The sequence below is a fragment of the Danio rerio genome, chromosome 11 (genome assembly GCF_052040795.2).
Source record: "Danio rerio strain M-AB ecotype USA chromosome 11, GRCz13ab, whole genome shotgun sequence".
Lineage (NCBI taxonomy): Eukaryota > Metazoa > Chordata > Actinopteri > Cypriniformes > Danionidae > Danio > Danio rerio.
In genome coordinates, this window is record NC_141031.1 from 40,358,408 (window position 1) to 40,374,633 (window position 16,226).

Sequence of the window (16,226 nt, forward strand, 5' to 3'; positions counted from 1 at the left end):
GGACACAGAGGACCACTCACGTCATCTTGTTTAGATTTCTGTATGCCACTACTTTTCTTCTCATCTTTTTTATCCGATGTTCCCTTTTTAGATGATGCTTTGATGTCCCCATCTTTTTCTGTTTTGGACATAACTTGTTTCTTGTTATTTCCTTGATCTTGTTTTTTTGTGTCAGTCTTAGTTGCAGGTAATTGTTGAGAGGGGCCCTTGGATTGTGGTGCCCCTTGTTTTACTGGAGAGAAAGGAACACTTACTTGGGCTCCAGCTGGCTTTTGCTGCTGAGGGCCAGTTGGTCTCAGTGAAGCTTGCTGACTGGACCCTCGTTGCTGCTGCTGTTGATTGGCTGGGCCTGGTAGTCGGGGAGATCCAACGGATGGTGGCACAGGAGGAGTAATATCCCCTAAGCTCCCTGACATTGCTCTCTGGGTTTGGCATGTCAAACACAGCCATTCTTTCTTCTGAAAATAGAAAGCAAACATGCGATGAATATCTTGAAAGAATCAAGATAAAAAGGGCTATACAACTGAATACAAGGTGAAAGTGTCAATACTCAGATTATATGTAATTTATCACATCACTCATCCTTCACTGACATTCTCTCTTCCTCTCTCTGCCTTTGTAACACTGCTATTGTAATTCAAAAGGGATTTGGTCAAGCTGAGCAAGTAAGTGTAATTGGGTTGTGGCCAAGACTGTGACCTTTTCTCAAAGGCTTTGCCGACTCCCTTTAAAGTCAATGTGTTTAACACACACAATTATGTACCTTCAGATAAGTCCAGTAAAACACCCAAGCTTAGAATGATGGCTGATTCCACTAAATAAAGGTGGCCTCTGAGCATTTATATTACAGTATTTCATGAAATAAATTTAGAAGAGGTATATGATAATTTAAAAGATTTAGCTTCTTATTTCAAACATATTTCTCCCAAATATATGTTGTAAAAACTGACTTTGCAGTACATACAGTAACATAACAGCAATATAAAGAACCTGACTTCATAAATCCCAGAGAGTAATATCTAAAATGATTATAGAGAGTGATTGTACAGTATAAGAGACTGAATTTCATTGGTGGAGCCAATAATACAATAGACCATCTACTGAATGCTATTATATTTAATAGCCATGAGCCTACAGATAATTTTAAAACATTTAGGGCTTTATTTTAATGATCTAGGTGGAAAATCTAAAGTGCATGGCCTAAAAGCATCAAGAGTATGTCCGGATCCACGTTTGCTATTTTCAGAAGAATACGCTTTGCACCCCGACGGATTTCTGCGGAATTATTTTGGGAGTATCCAGCGAAGTATCATAACTAAAACCTTAACATATGAGATAAAAAGTAATAAATTACTGAATAAAAACTGAATAAATTCAGATTTACACATTTACTCAAGCAAATAAGCAGAATTAATGACGGGGTAAAAATCTGCAGAAATCTGCGGAGTTCTCCGCAAAATCTGCTCAAAATCTGCAGAATTCTGCGCGTGCAGATTCCGTGTGGGCCTAGATATGGGTGTGTTTTAAGCATAACGTGCATTGAACCAATCAGAGTCTCATCTCCCATTCACTTTAAGAGTCAGTTGTGTCATGGCATGGCGCATTTAATATTTACATGGCGAACTTTGTAAGTAAAAAACTGAACGCTTCACTAGCGAGTCAACCGTTAAACGGACCATCTGCAGCACGAGGATATAGAATGAGCCTTTTTTATTCGGCATCTTTACTCTCTCTTAAGTTTACTTTCACTCCTTTACCTGTGTGGAGTAAGGAAAGGTGGAAACTCACTCCACTGAAGACATCTATTAGCCTACATATTTAATTTAGTTTGTTAAGCGCAAAGAATCGTTTCAAAACTAATTTCCAGCAAACGAATAAATGAACAATAATAAGGAAGTGTGGTCAAAAAACGGAGTTATATCCAAAACACATGTCCTATTCTTATGCCCCACATGGTGACGCATGCATCTCCAAAACCCAACAGGTGGACAAAACTTGTTTTTAATAAAACAAATATAAATATGCATATAATAAATAATACTGCTAATAACAATAACACTATACAAATGCAAATTGTCATGAATAAACTGATAAAGCCTCCAGACATGAAGGCTTTTATATTTATGTAGAAAATATTAATTTCTGTAACATTTTAATTCTTTTTTTTATATATATATTTAAAGTTATTTGTATATTGCTGTACATCCTGTGTTTTAGGCAAAGTGCATGCATTTTGGACCAACATAGGCGCATAAATAACACGCTCTGCGCTGGACTTTAGACCAGCTTTCGGTCTATTTCATTTCCTCAAAATAGCAACGGTTTAACAAAGTGCCTTAACACACCTCTTTTTAGACCAGCTCACCCATGAGACCACAAAGTGGCACAAATGGATTTGTTATTTAAACAAAGTGGCGCGAAACATCAAAAAAATTAGGGTTGCGCTAATCTGAAAATAGCAACAAACTGCGCTAAACACGTGCCTTATTGCACCGGGTGTATTAAAGGGCCCTTAATGTCTACTGTCCTGAAGAAGCATGATAATACCCGTATGCATATACTGCACAGTATATTACAACCTTTCTGGCTACATTTAATTAGTCTCATGAGTGCAGGAATAAACTACAAAAGTTCTCCTAGCTCTATATATAAAACTAAATGCATTTTCAGTTTGATGTCCTCTCTATCTTTTCTCGATTTTCTTGTCAGACTTTCACATTGCCTGGCATAGGGTTCTGCAGGTATGCCTGTGTTGGATTGTTTGCTTTGTTTTTCACTGAGATTTTTGACTCTGGTTGATAAACAAGCATTGCACCTCACAGCATTCTGTTCAGTGTACACTGATGCAACTGCTTGTACATATTTGGTGCAGATATAAGCATGCGTAAACTGTCACAACCTGCATCATATTGCTCACTCATGTAAACTGGCCTTAAACAGTATACAAATGTATACTGTAAACGCAATACAAATGTATTGTATTTTGCCTAGGCAATACTATGCACATAGCTGTTCTGAATGATTTTAGGCTAATATGGTAAAGGACTTGTGCATTTGTTATGGTTTTGGGTGCTTGCTTATTAAAAAAGACAAAGATTCCAATCCAATGATGCTTTGGCCCTTATATGATGCCTCATTAGACATCTCAAAGATATTTGCAATTAAACACAAAGGATTATTTCATAGAAATCAATAGTAATACACCCTATAAATATGAGTAAACTTGTAAATTCATATACTTTCCGGAGAAATTTTCCAAAACCAAACTGGTGGGTAGAGAAAAAAACGTTTTGTGCCAAGTAAACAGCTCTACTTTTAACAAAATTCTGACAAAATGAATGTGCATAGCTCTGCTTGACTGCTGGAGCGGGTCAGGATGAATTCTGGGGAGAGGCTGAGGAAAGGAAAGATTTCGCCATGCGAGACAGATGCCTTTTCTTTTTGATTCTGCGTCCCCCCAGTGCTCCACACTGAAGCTAAATATAAACAGGTGCAGCGCTCACTCAATGCTTGTGCAACGCTCACAAAATGCTCTGCCATCTGTGCCTTTCTGCTTTTTATATGCTGCGCTGAAGCGAGATGGACGTTGTGTGAGTGTAGTCATTTGTGAGGTGTGCTTTTAGCATAATGAACGAAGCAGAGGTAATGCAGTGTGTGCTCATGAAGAAAGCCCAAGAAAAATTGCAACCGAATTCCCATTCTAAAGCAAATGATCTGTGCAAACTGCAACTGAGACTGGCAAAATTTAGAAGAATGGCTGATTTCTGCTAGTTGCACGAAGTTCCATTCAAAACCAATTGGCTCAGCTTAAACGTGAGGTCTTTGGCTATACAGGTTAAATAAAGAGGCTCCCAAAATTGACCAAAAATTTGAATAACATACTACTGTTATAGGCGACGCAGTGGCGCAGTAGGTAGTGCTGTCGCCTTACAGCAAGAAGGTCGCTGGTTCAAACCTCGGCTCAGTTGGCGTTTCTGTGTGTAGTTTGCATGTTCTCCCTACGTTTGTGTGGGTTTCCTCCGGGTGCTCCGGTTTCCCCCACAGTCTAAAGGCATGCGGACAGGTGAATTGGGAAGGCTAAATTGCCCGTAGTGTATGAGTTTCTGTGTGTGGATGTTTCCCAAAGACAGGTTGAGGCTGGAAGGACATCCGCTGCGTAAAAACGTGCTAAATAAATTGGTGGTTCATTCCGCTGTGGTGACCCCGGATTAATAAAGGGACTAAGCCAACAAGAAAATGAATGAATGAATGAATGAATGAACTACTGTTATATTTTGTGAGTTTTGGAATGCATGAAAACCTCATGCGCAATGTCTTTTGTCAATAAAAATGACAGTGTGTAACAGTTTTAAGTGAATGAAAACATTTAGCTGAGGGTTACATCTGAAAATGCACTGTTAAAAAATATAGATTTTTAATAAAAGATTTGACTCCGAGTCGTTATGATTCCTCGTTTGTCTGGATTTTTCGCCTGTTCGTATCAATGTTGACACGAAATGATACCAATTAAGAACTGCCGGACCCAGTAAAATGTAAACCTTTCCTTTCAGACACTAGAAGACGCAAAGATTACTATGGCCAGACATGCGGTTGTGGGAAATAAAGGTTTAAAGTTCATTTTCACAACAACACTACAGGATAGCCAACAGGGATGCAAGGGTTCTTAGTAAAAAAATAACTTATCCCGCTGTCCTCCCACGGTTCAGTGCGCTCTGTGATCCACGGTTCAGAATCTGCATTATTAATATTGGTTTGTTAATAAAAACAACTGCAACAAAGCTGTTCTGCTTTTTTACGCTTCCGATTACCTTTCACTTCCATTGCACATGCGAAGACCTGTCCAATCACCTCTTAGTGTGTAAATCTGTTGGTTGACATCACGTCTCCTCACGTGTCCATGTGTTTGTGTGTGTGTGTGGAGTTTCTGTGCGTTTCAGCATGGCAAGTGAAGGAGATACAGCGCAAATGCGCAGGTGAGGCCAGATCACTCAGTTTTAACAGACACTCTATATAAATTAAGAAAGGCACAAAAACATAACATATGACGATAGATAGCCTAGATCAGGGGTCACTTACAGGCCGATCGAGGCCAGTATACAGACCAAGAAGTGTCCCATATGGACGCGGACATACAACAGGTCTGTTACTTCAGTGCTTCTCACACCCGATCACTATACACTCTATTTTCTTCTCGATGTACTGAATAACGAGAGAAGAGCCGAATGCTCTCTCTTTGCTTACATAACAGAGCTCTACGGAATCATGATAAAATCATATAGAAATCATAAAAAATGTGTTGTTGCCTTGGTAATACAATCCTGATGTAAACAGAAATAATCAATACTTTAAAAGTGCTCAATTATTAAGATTTGTTGACAATTAAGATCTGCGTAATTGGTCGAGACTGTTGAGCCAAGATGTAAAATGGAAAAAGGAGGAAATTAAGCTTATTTTCTAAAGCAATTTATTTGAACACACAATTTTTAAAATGCCCTACTTTAATTTAATTAATACGAGAAGAAGCCCTTTTTTAAATGTCTACAGACTGGCCAAACTGAAAACTGAGTTGTGTGGAAGATTTCATGAAACATAGCAATGCGTACAAAACACAAATTTTCAATAATTAGGTATTTATAGGTATTTATATGTCTGAAAACCTATTTATTTATTTATTTATCTATTAATTTTTTTCCAATTTTTATTATTTTTATTTATCCCTTTTCTTTTTCATTTGTTCCTCTTCTCTTGTTATTTGTATTGATTTGTACTCATATGTATTTATGCTCTATATGTAATGTACATATGCAGATATTTGACTGGACTTGTGGATGGCATGTGTAGGCATAGATTTCTCATGGAGGAATATGATTAACATATCTGATTACAAATCTGAGTTGTGGATGTGCATGTGCATATGTATTTACATCTCACATATGTTTATTTATTATTATTTGCTGGGATGGGAGGGATATGGGATTTGTTCTTTAAAATGTGAAAAACTTTAAATAAAATATATTTGAAAAGAAATTAATGCGAGAAAATGCAGATCTACAGTCATATGTGTGAAGCTGTTGCATTGTCAGGTGTTTGTTAACCAATAAATATGCTTATTGTTCTTTGAATCGTTCTGTAGGTATTTTTTTTTTCTAAACATAGCACAAACCATACCAAAACCGTGACCCTAAAACCGTGATACATACTGAACTGTGAGTAGATTGAACCACTGCACCCCTTGTAGCCAACCGTGTGTTGTTTTTTTCCTGCCATTATTCTGATGATTGATACAATAATCTTTAATATAATTTTATATTAAAGGAAGAATCAGCAAATACTACAAATGCATGTACTTTGTCAGTAACTGTTACACATTTTGTATGAACCAGTTTCTTCTTCCTTTAGATCCTGTGTTTCTCCTTCCTACACAATGTAAAGTGTGATTAAAATGGTTACCTCATTTTCTGTAGCCTGCAAAATATGTATTCAATTGTGTGTTGTAACTTGTGATGTCTGACCTTGCATATATAGTATATACCTGTCCTAATCATACAGAATCTTTTCAAATGTAATGCTAGTAAAAAAAAAGGTCAGTCTGCATAGAAAGTATATGGTTTGAACATTTCAGCTACTGTATCTAATCATCTACATTGCCAGTTAACAGCATTAAAATGTTTCAAACTCACACACAGTAACTAAATAAGTAGGAAATGTTTGAAAATGTCTTCCAAGGCCACGTGAGATGATTTGCAAAATAATATTCAAGACATCAATTAGCTGCACTGCTGTGAACAACAAAAATGTTTGCTAGCATTATTTAGTTAATCCACAGGACCCGAATTAGCTAATTGCGTATCGGTGTTCCTCTCTGTGCATCTGATTTGAGCTCCCAGTTAATATCGTCTTTTTATTTTCATCAAACAGGTGCAGGAATGACTGTTTTGCTTTTTGTGATAAACCACTTTTCCAACAAGGCCCTGAAAGAGCAGGCTTGCAAAGTGTGTATTCACTTTTGAAAGGTTTGAACCTGGTGTGATGGATCTGTTAGTGATGGATCTGTTGTTTTGTAAGTGTAAAATGCTGGCATCTGAACACCAACTATTTATATCCTGTTCCACATTTTATTTTGATGGTGCGTTTGTTGAATTTAAGTTACATTACATCTACATGCCAACTAATCATACCTGTCAACATTGGGATGTGAAAATAAGGGATATGCCCACCATAATAAGCCCCTATGCCACCCCCCCCCCCAAAAAAAAAATACATCCCCAATTACTAAATATGTTCATTTGAAGCTGTTTCATTGTTAATAAACAGTTAAATAGTCAGTAATATGTTTTAAAATTATTATTACCAAAAGAAAAATTAATACATAGATTAGCAGCAAATACATTAGCAAACAGTTCAGCTTATTAAAATTAATAGCTATTATAATGACATAGAATCAAGCTATCAAATCTCATTAGCCGTTTCTCCACTGTATAACTTACCCATTCTGATTAAAGAGCAACAAATGAATCTCTCATTTATTAAGATTTTTTTTATTACATTAAATAACAGGTGTCACTTTAAAACTGCACACATCTAACGTTATAATGAAAGCATTCGACTGCTTTCCCTACATTTTATGCTCATTTTAGACGAAATTAGTTGTGTTTGAAAAAAAAAAAAACCCACCAAGATCGACATCCTTATATGTTATTTTCATTAATTATGTGTGTATGTCTGTTTAAACACGCACCCAAAAGCCAGACTTTTTTCTCTCCGCTTTAAATCGCGTGTACAGAATCTGTTTGGAAAACAGCATCTGTTTATCACTATGGAGCACGTCAGCTGACAGTCATGCACCATTATATGACTGTTTTTAGGATTGTATAGGATGGGCGACGGCACCTGTAATCAAAAGGAAATGGAATCGCGCCGTTTTTAGTATTTATTTATAAGTGTTTTCATTCCTAAACAAAGCGAAAGCACAGAAGACTCACGTTTTAGAGCAAGGGGCGACCCCTGGTGGTTTGGTGGTATGTGTTCCGTATAGTGAGGCTCGGCTGTTTAGAGAAAGACTGAAAATACGGGAAAATAACTTAACGTGATGATATCGGGATAGAACAGTAAAATACGGCAGAATCCCGGAAAAAACGGGAGGGTTGACAGGTATGCAACTAATTCTCATTAGACTATAAGTTAGGCTGTTAGGTTGGGGTTAGGGTTAGCATATAAGTTGACATGTACCTACAAAGTTAGTCAGTTAAATGTCTGTTGAAGGAGCAGTATCAACAGATATTAAGCAGACAGCCTAATACTCAAACGGACCATCAAAATAAAGTGTTACCCATCATTTGTGTTTGATAATGTAATCCAGACCTATTCCCTAGCCCTAAACCCAATCATAACAGTAAATTCCCAAAACTATAGAGGAATTATGGTTGGAAAACAATCATGTAGAAGTGCATAGACTTAACCCTAAGCCTAAAGTTAACATAAACTGTAAATGTATCCTATAATTCTGACTGGCTGATTAGAATGTTGTTCCAGGATCAACATGTTAATCCAAGAACACATCCAACTTGGTGAAATCAGTTTGGAGGAAAAGGACATCTTAAAATAAAGGCAAATTAATATAATGACAACAAAACAGCACACCAAGCTACGGTCTCTATTCACAAACCACTGCACATGGCTGAACAAACTAAAACAGAGGTGGAGAAATGAAATCAAGAGTGTTAGCATATCAGTTTATAGTCATTTAAACCCCGTAGTGAAGGTCAGAGAGAGGTGCAGCGCTCTTAAAAGATTGAGCTGAAGAGATTGTGGGTGTGAGGCATTTGCAGTGCTTTACATAAAACTCTGCAGTTCAACACCCCATGGGGAAAACACACGGGCCACACAATCAATCAATCCCACATCAAGCAGAGGGATTGAGAGAGAAAGAAGTATGAGTGTTTGGATTTATCACAATTAGGTATGTTTATTAGAATTGATCACATGGATTATGAAGCAAGGTTTTAGATTTGACTGCAGATTGATTCATATGAAGGAACGTATCAAGACTGACTGCAAATATTAAGCAACCGCATGAGAAAAATCTTCACAGATGGTGTTGCTTCTCTGCCATTTTCATATCGATAGCCAAGAAAAATTCACCCTTTCTCTCTACCAACATTTAAGGTAGCACGTCAGTCTAATACTGTGAAGGATTTGCATGCAGCATTTGCAAAGAAAAAGCTTGATGCATTTTTATGTAGCCATTAAGTAGTCTACAGAGCGACATGCATTTGCATTATTATAAGAATAGCATTATAAGTCAAGCGGGTTGAAATGAATGCTCTCTCTTTCCAACCTGCTGTTTCTCATTTCCACAGCCACATGCAAAGCTAAATCGAGCACTAAAAGGCACACACCGTAAAACAATGCATAGAGCCAAACAGGCAACAAAGAAAACAGTTTGAATGGCAAATATCTGCTTTTGTGTTCTGACAGCGATTGATCTAAGAATAGCTGCAGAAAGGAGAGGCTAAATCCTTGATTTTAGGCTAAATACATTAATGAAACAGCAAAATAAAAATACGGAACTGAAACCGAAAATTCTGAATGCACCTGGCTGAAAACAAAAACCGAAAATGCTTTGTAATAATTCGTATTAATTGTATTAATTAATTTCAAAAGACTTTTTAAATTTAGCTCAATAGTTTATTTTATAACTGATTTTACAAAACAGAAGCCAATAAAATAATTACGTTTTATTGACAATAAAATTGTATTTACAGCACAGTAGCACTATTGAACAGCCTCTGTGAACAGCGCTTTTTTTTAAATTTACCAGTAAAGTCGTTCCGGACAGATATTTACCGGTATCACTGTATGAAAGGCGCTATGGACAAGAATGTTTACGTAATATTCACAGAGAGGAATATTGAGCTATTTTGAACTTTGACTGCATTAAGTAGTTGATGATGCTCTCTGCTGCTCTTGCACTTTGGTCGGCATGACAATAAACCACTCTTGCTCATCAAAAGCCATTGAAATTAATTTTCATTATTTCAAGTTTCATTGCACAGCGCAGCGCTTTCCGCATCAGGTGTGAAAGCCATAGCATCTTTTTTGGGCTTATCAGTTTAGCAGATTTTCTCTTTGACATTGACTGAAACTTTCTGTTGTACACCATGGTATTAGTTCCATTACCAGACGCAAGCCTGATAAAGGTAACCCATACCGTACTGTACCCGTGGAAACGGGCGAAACCTTTGATGCATCAGTCAATAAATGCAGTAAAAACATACAAGAGGTCACTTGAACTCAGGCCGGCTTGGAACTTTAGGGTGGGCCAAGTGATATTCCAGGTAAGCCAAAAAATAAATAAATTATATATATATATATATATATATATATATATATATATATATATATATATATATATATATATATATATATATATTTAGCATTGTTACAGTCACTTCAGTTCAATATAGTAACTAACCATAAGCATTTTTCTTGCTATATGATTTATTGTTATGTCTACACATTACTAAATTTATCCATAACAGAGTTGACAAACTGTTTGTTCCCTAAGAAGTAAACCTTTATATATGTTTGGCAAAAGCTTTCTAAAAGATTAAATACACTTTCAATAAGATACTGGAAATAATTCTTTGAGTTTTATTCCTTAACCTTTTGAAATGTCAATTATACACCCAATAGAATCACCCATATTACTTTTAATGCATGTAATAACGACTACAATAACTGTAACTAACGTTGTCATGATGCTGGAATGTCCAAATTCAAGATGATACCTTGAAAAAATATCAACATTCCATACCCTTTTCAATATTTTGTGATTTTTAAAATATCTTAATATTATTATTATTATTAATTGTTATTTAATGCACCAGAGCCAATATGTAAATTATTATTTTTGAATAGCAAATTTTTGAATAGCAGATCTATAGCATATAAAAAAAAATTTCAGCATTAATTTCACATTTAATATGTTTTAATCGACGCACAAATGGGATTTAGCATGCTTTACCATAGCGCTCAATGTGTGTGCGTCGGCCTGCTCGCTAAAACATCTTAAATTATTAATATTTATTCAATATTCATTATTGAATCCTGAATTGTCAATATTGTATTGCACTACTGTTAAGCACAACAGTAAACATTAACAGTTTAAGACATTAGTATATGTTTTTGACGTTTTCCTTTGTCAAAAGATGTTTTTTTAAAGATCACGGTCACATTGTATGCTGCTTTCTCAGTTTTAAACACATCCCAAAAAATTGTAGTTATCTGATGTGGAGCCAGAGTGGACCAAGCTCCTGATTGGGTGGGACAGGCCCTCACTGTGGAGCCGGGCCTGCTTGAACAGCTTAATGAAGAGCAATGTAATCATAATGGTGCATTTTAGTTCAAAAGTGCTGACATGTTAATTACATTCACAGGGATTCATTTCAATATTGAAATATTAAAATCCTGGTGATTTAACTTTTCAGGTCTGACCTTTTCAGTCAAAACCGCTTTGATTGGTGCATATATTCCAGGCAAACAGAGCCATCTACAGCCTAGCAAATTGAATTAGCTCATCACAGTCAGTATAAGATTTACATAAGACAATCTCTTACATAATCTCATGCTGTCTGCTTTGTGTATCAGAAATCAAGACTGTGATCATAAGCAGAATCCACAGAAAGGCACCAGAGCATCTTAAAGAATTAAACAGATTGGATGTAGCAGCAGAGATTTCTTTAGTACAGTACACCCAAATAAGATTATATTTTTTTCTAACATATTATTACATAAGAGGGATCCGATTAGACAGCAATGAAACATGCCAGGCCATTTAAAAATCAAGATCTATAATTTTCATTACTGTTGCTGCAAAGCTTAGGGATTTGAACAAAGTTGCGAGCATTAAACTTTGCGAGCACAACTCATCCTGCACTGACATGAATGATAGCTCAAATTATTTGTCTTGTTGATGAGAGGTCTGCTATTATTTATACTGGACTTATGCTTTTTGGCAGGTCATAAAAGTGCGCCATGATGTGAGCCATATCCAACACTAGAATTGTGTGTTCCTGGGGGTAATCACCTAGAAACCAATCCAGACACCCTAACAACTGCATAGCAACATATCAAAAATCTCTCAAAACCTCACAGTAACCAGTACTCTAATTCAATGGCATTTATTGTGACAAAATATTTACAGTGCTCAGCATATATGAGTACGCCCCTCACAAATCTCACATTTAAATTAATATATTCTATTGGAGGTTTTACAATATTGTATTTGTGCATATACATTAGATTAGTCAGTACTGAAGCCAAATCTGGAGCTTATCTAACAAAAAAGCTTAAAATTGTGGTCTAAAAAATTGGTAGCCAAATTAATATGTCAGGGAAAAGTATGAAATAAAAATTGAATATAAAAATATAGAAAATTTTAATGAATTTTAATGTATTATCTCTCCATTCCTAAAGATGTTCGGTGACTAAAATATTATTTTAATAAATTTATTAGATTATTAAATCTGCTTTGTTCAAAAGCACCATGATATATTACTCCTATTTACTGAGAAATGTAGATTTCAAATAAATATTGCTTATTAAATGTTTGATTTTATTGCATTTTGTTGTTTATTGAATGTTTGCTAAATATGGCTTATTAAATATTGCTAGTTAGATGTTTTTGAACTTTATTCATCACATTTCTGTTTATATTTTTATTGTGAGTATTTTTTTAAAGCAGCGCAACTGTTTTCAAATTAAGAATAATAATTTTTAATGTTTATTGAGCAGAAAAGCAGCATGTTAGAATGATTTCTGAAAGATCACGTGACTGGAGACTGGAGGAATGATGTTTTGCATCACAGAAATCAATAGCAAAATATCATACAGTACTGTTCAAAGGTTTTACAGCATTCATTTACTCACCAAGGATGCATGTAATTGATCAAAAACTCAAAGAAAAGGGTAAATTGGTAAAATAGCTGTATAAAATTATTTTTAAAATGCAACATATTTATTTTCTTTGGGTTTTCCAACCAGATCATAAATATGGTACTACTACTATTTTTTGTATTAGTGTTGTCACAATACTGGAATTTCCAACTTGAATGTGATACCTTGAAGAATATCAATATTTGATACCATTTTAGATACCGCAGGGAACAAATTCCAAAACATTAAAAGTATGCAGCTGAAGTAAAAAAAAAAAAAAAGGGAAAAAAATAAAACATACACTGACTGGCCACTTTATTAGGTATACCTCTTCAGCAGCAGTTCTGTGAGCATAAAGGTCTTGTTGATGCCAGAAGTCAGAAGTTAATGAGCAGGCTGGTTTGAGCTGATAGAAAGACAACAGTAACTCAAATAACCAGTCATAACAACTGAAGTATGCAGAAGAGCATCATTGAACACACAACACGTTGAACCTTGAGGCAGATGGGCTACAGCAGCAGAAGACCACACTGGGTGCCACTCCTGTCAGCTAAGAACAGGAAACTGAGGCTACAATTCGCACAGGCTCACCAAAATTGCACAATAGAAAATTGGACAAACATTGCCTGGTCTGATTAGTCTCGATTTCTGCTACCACATTCGGATACCTGGGTCAGAATATGGCATCGACAACATGAAAGCATGGATCCATCCTGCTTTGTATCAACGGTTCAGGCTGGTGGTGGTGGTGTAATGTTGTGGGGATATTTTCTTGGCACATTTGGGCCCATTACTACCAATTGAGCATCATGTCAACACCACATCCTACCTGAGTATTGTTGCTGACCATGTCCATCCCTTTATGACCACAGTGTATCCATCTTCTGATGGCTAATTCCAGCAGGATAACACGCCATGTCATAAAGCACAAATCATTGCAGACTGGTTTCTCGAACATGACAATGAGTTCCCTGTACTCAAATGGCCTCCACAGTCACCAGATCTCAATCCAATAGAGCACCTTTGGGATGTGTTGGAACGGGAGATTGGCATCAGGGATGTGCAGCCGACAAATCTGCAGCAACTGCGTGATGCTATCATGTCAATATGGACCAAAATCTCTGAGGAATATTATCAGCACCTTGTTGAATCTATGACACAAAGGATTAAGGCAGTTCTGGAGGCAAAAGTGATCCATCCTGGTACTAGTAGGGTACCTAATAAAGTGGCCACTTAGTGAATAATGGTTATATCAGGTACGTCAGTCCAAAAGCCAATAAATTACAAAAAAAATAAATAAATAGTGTAATCTCATCTTATTTTCTGATCAAAACAAAAGTGTTAAAATCCTTATATTATGTGTGTTTATCTCGCTGCTGGTGAGAAGAAAAAGTGCAAAACAGCAAAGCCAGTTTCGATACAAACCAAAACCAAGATTGAATAATTTTAAATATTTCAGATTTGATATTAAGCGATGTTTTTGAAAACACTATTACATATTGTCAGAAAAGTGGCTAATACAAGCAAATTCATAGTACTTCATTCATGTGAAAACATGCCATTTTTAAAAAGGAGGCATGACCCTAAACCCCACCCCTAACCCTCATTGAGGTACAAGCAAACTGTACTAAAATGTACGAACGAGATAGTACACATTAATGTGATTTGGCCATTAAATAATAAAGAAAAACAGTTGCCATGAGATTGCATTGAATTTTTAGCATCATTACTCCAGTATCACTGTCACATGATAATTCAGAAGTCATTCTAATAAGCTGATGTGCTGCTCAACAACATGTATTGTTTTAATGACTCTTTGACGAATAGGAAGTTCAAAAGAGCATCGTTTATCTAGTTAAAAGTCTGTTCTCAGTAAGTGCTTTACATGAATCAGGTTTGAAGACAGGAGTCACTCAGAGCTCTGCACTATTGAACTGTACTTTCATTAGGAGAGGAATCAGAGCCGTCTCTCGGCGGGGTTCAGGAAAGTGGTGGGTCAGCAGGATTGATCCACACTGTGAGCTGTGCTGAATCACCCTCTGACCAAACACCTGTCCTTCAGCCTGAGCTCTGCTTGCATGACAAAGCATGTGTGTGTGTGCTTGCATGGACATTCACTGGAGATCCATGTGATGTTGCGGCTCCGCGCGTGGCTCACCATGTGAACATTACTACTGCTATTGGACGTCTGACATTTTGATGTCTAGCAACGTGTATGTAAAGTAGTGTTTGCACCATACTGGAAAAATATACGATATTGTTTTTGAGTACTGTGATAATGATGTTTCTTACACTGTACACTTTATCAAAGGAAATAAGTGTAGTTAACTCAAAATTGACTGAAAGTTAACTCTACTCATTTGAAAAGAGTTTTAAACTAGGTGTTGAAGGTAATGAGTTAATTAAATATCTCATCACTTCCACTTAAATGGAGTAAGTTTACAGTACTCATATAGGTTAGGGTTTTTTTTTTTAACTCAAATGGTTTGTAGCAATCGATTTCCTCAAACGGTTTGAGTTGCCTTAACTTATCGGGTATCACAGTCCTCATTTGGTTTGAGTTCTCTTCATTTATTGGGTTTTACTGTGTTCAAATTGCTTTGTTTACTCAAATGGATTAAGTTCACAGTACTCATTAGGATTAGTTTTGGAACTTAAATGATTTGCTGCAATCGCTTTCCTAAAATGGTTTGAGTTACCTTAACTCTTTGGGTTCTACAGTGCATGATATAACATTCCTCATTTTATTAGCTGTTTTTAAATCAGTTATTTATTTAGTTATATTAAAACAAACAGGTGTATTTTTTATGATTTTACATTTAGTTTTGAAAACACTATGACTGAGCAGCTACTGTGGAGGCGGAGATGAAGATAGGTTTAAAGATTGGTTTAATTTAGGTCAAAAATAATGCATATATGATAGTTTTGCGATATATTGTGCAGGCCTTAGGCAAAGTTAATTTAAAATAGTGTTTTTAGTATGATATAAAAAAGCAACGTTATATAAAATAAAATAATTATTCTATATAACACTGTATTATTACATACACTTAAAATAATATATATATATATATATATATATATATATATATATATATATATATATATATATATATATATATATATATATATATATATATATATATATATACATACACATACATACACATTTGACCCCATATCTTACCGCAAGCATTAGATTTTCTGGAACTTTCCTTCATGTTATTGCATGCATTGGTTTCAGTTGAGTTCATATTGTTTTTTTACATGATACAAAAATAAAAACTTTT

The 16,226-nt window shown here is 35.7% G+C and overlaps 1 protein-coding gene across 2 annotated transcripts in view; it reads right to left on the bottom strand.

The window, feature by feature from the left end:
• The window catches only part of bsnb (bassoon (presynaptic cytomatrix protein) b), a 178,382-nt gene that overhangs the window by 19,978 nt on the left and 142,178 nt on the right, over positions 1–16,226 (bottom strand). The window contains exon 4 of one of the 2 annotated variants that reach the window (XM_087274037.1): positions 255–458. In XM_087274037.1, the coding sequence (XP_087130163.1) occupies positions 255–458 (204 nt within the window). Of the gene's footprint in view, positions 1–20; positions 459–16,226 lie in introns of both variants that reach the window. The other variant, XM_087274036.1, reaches the window with a different exon arrangement.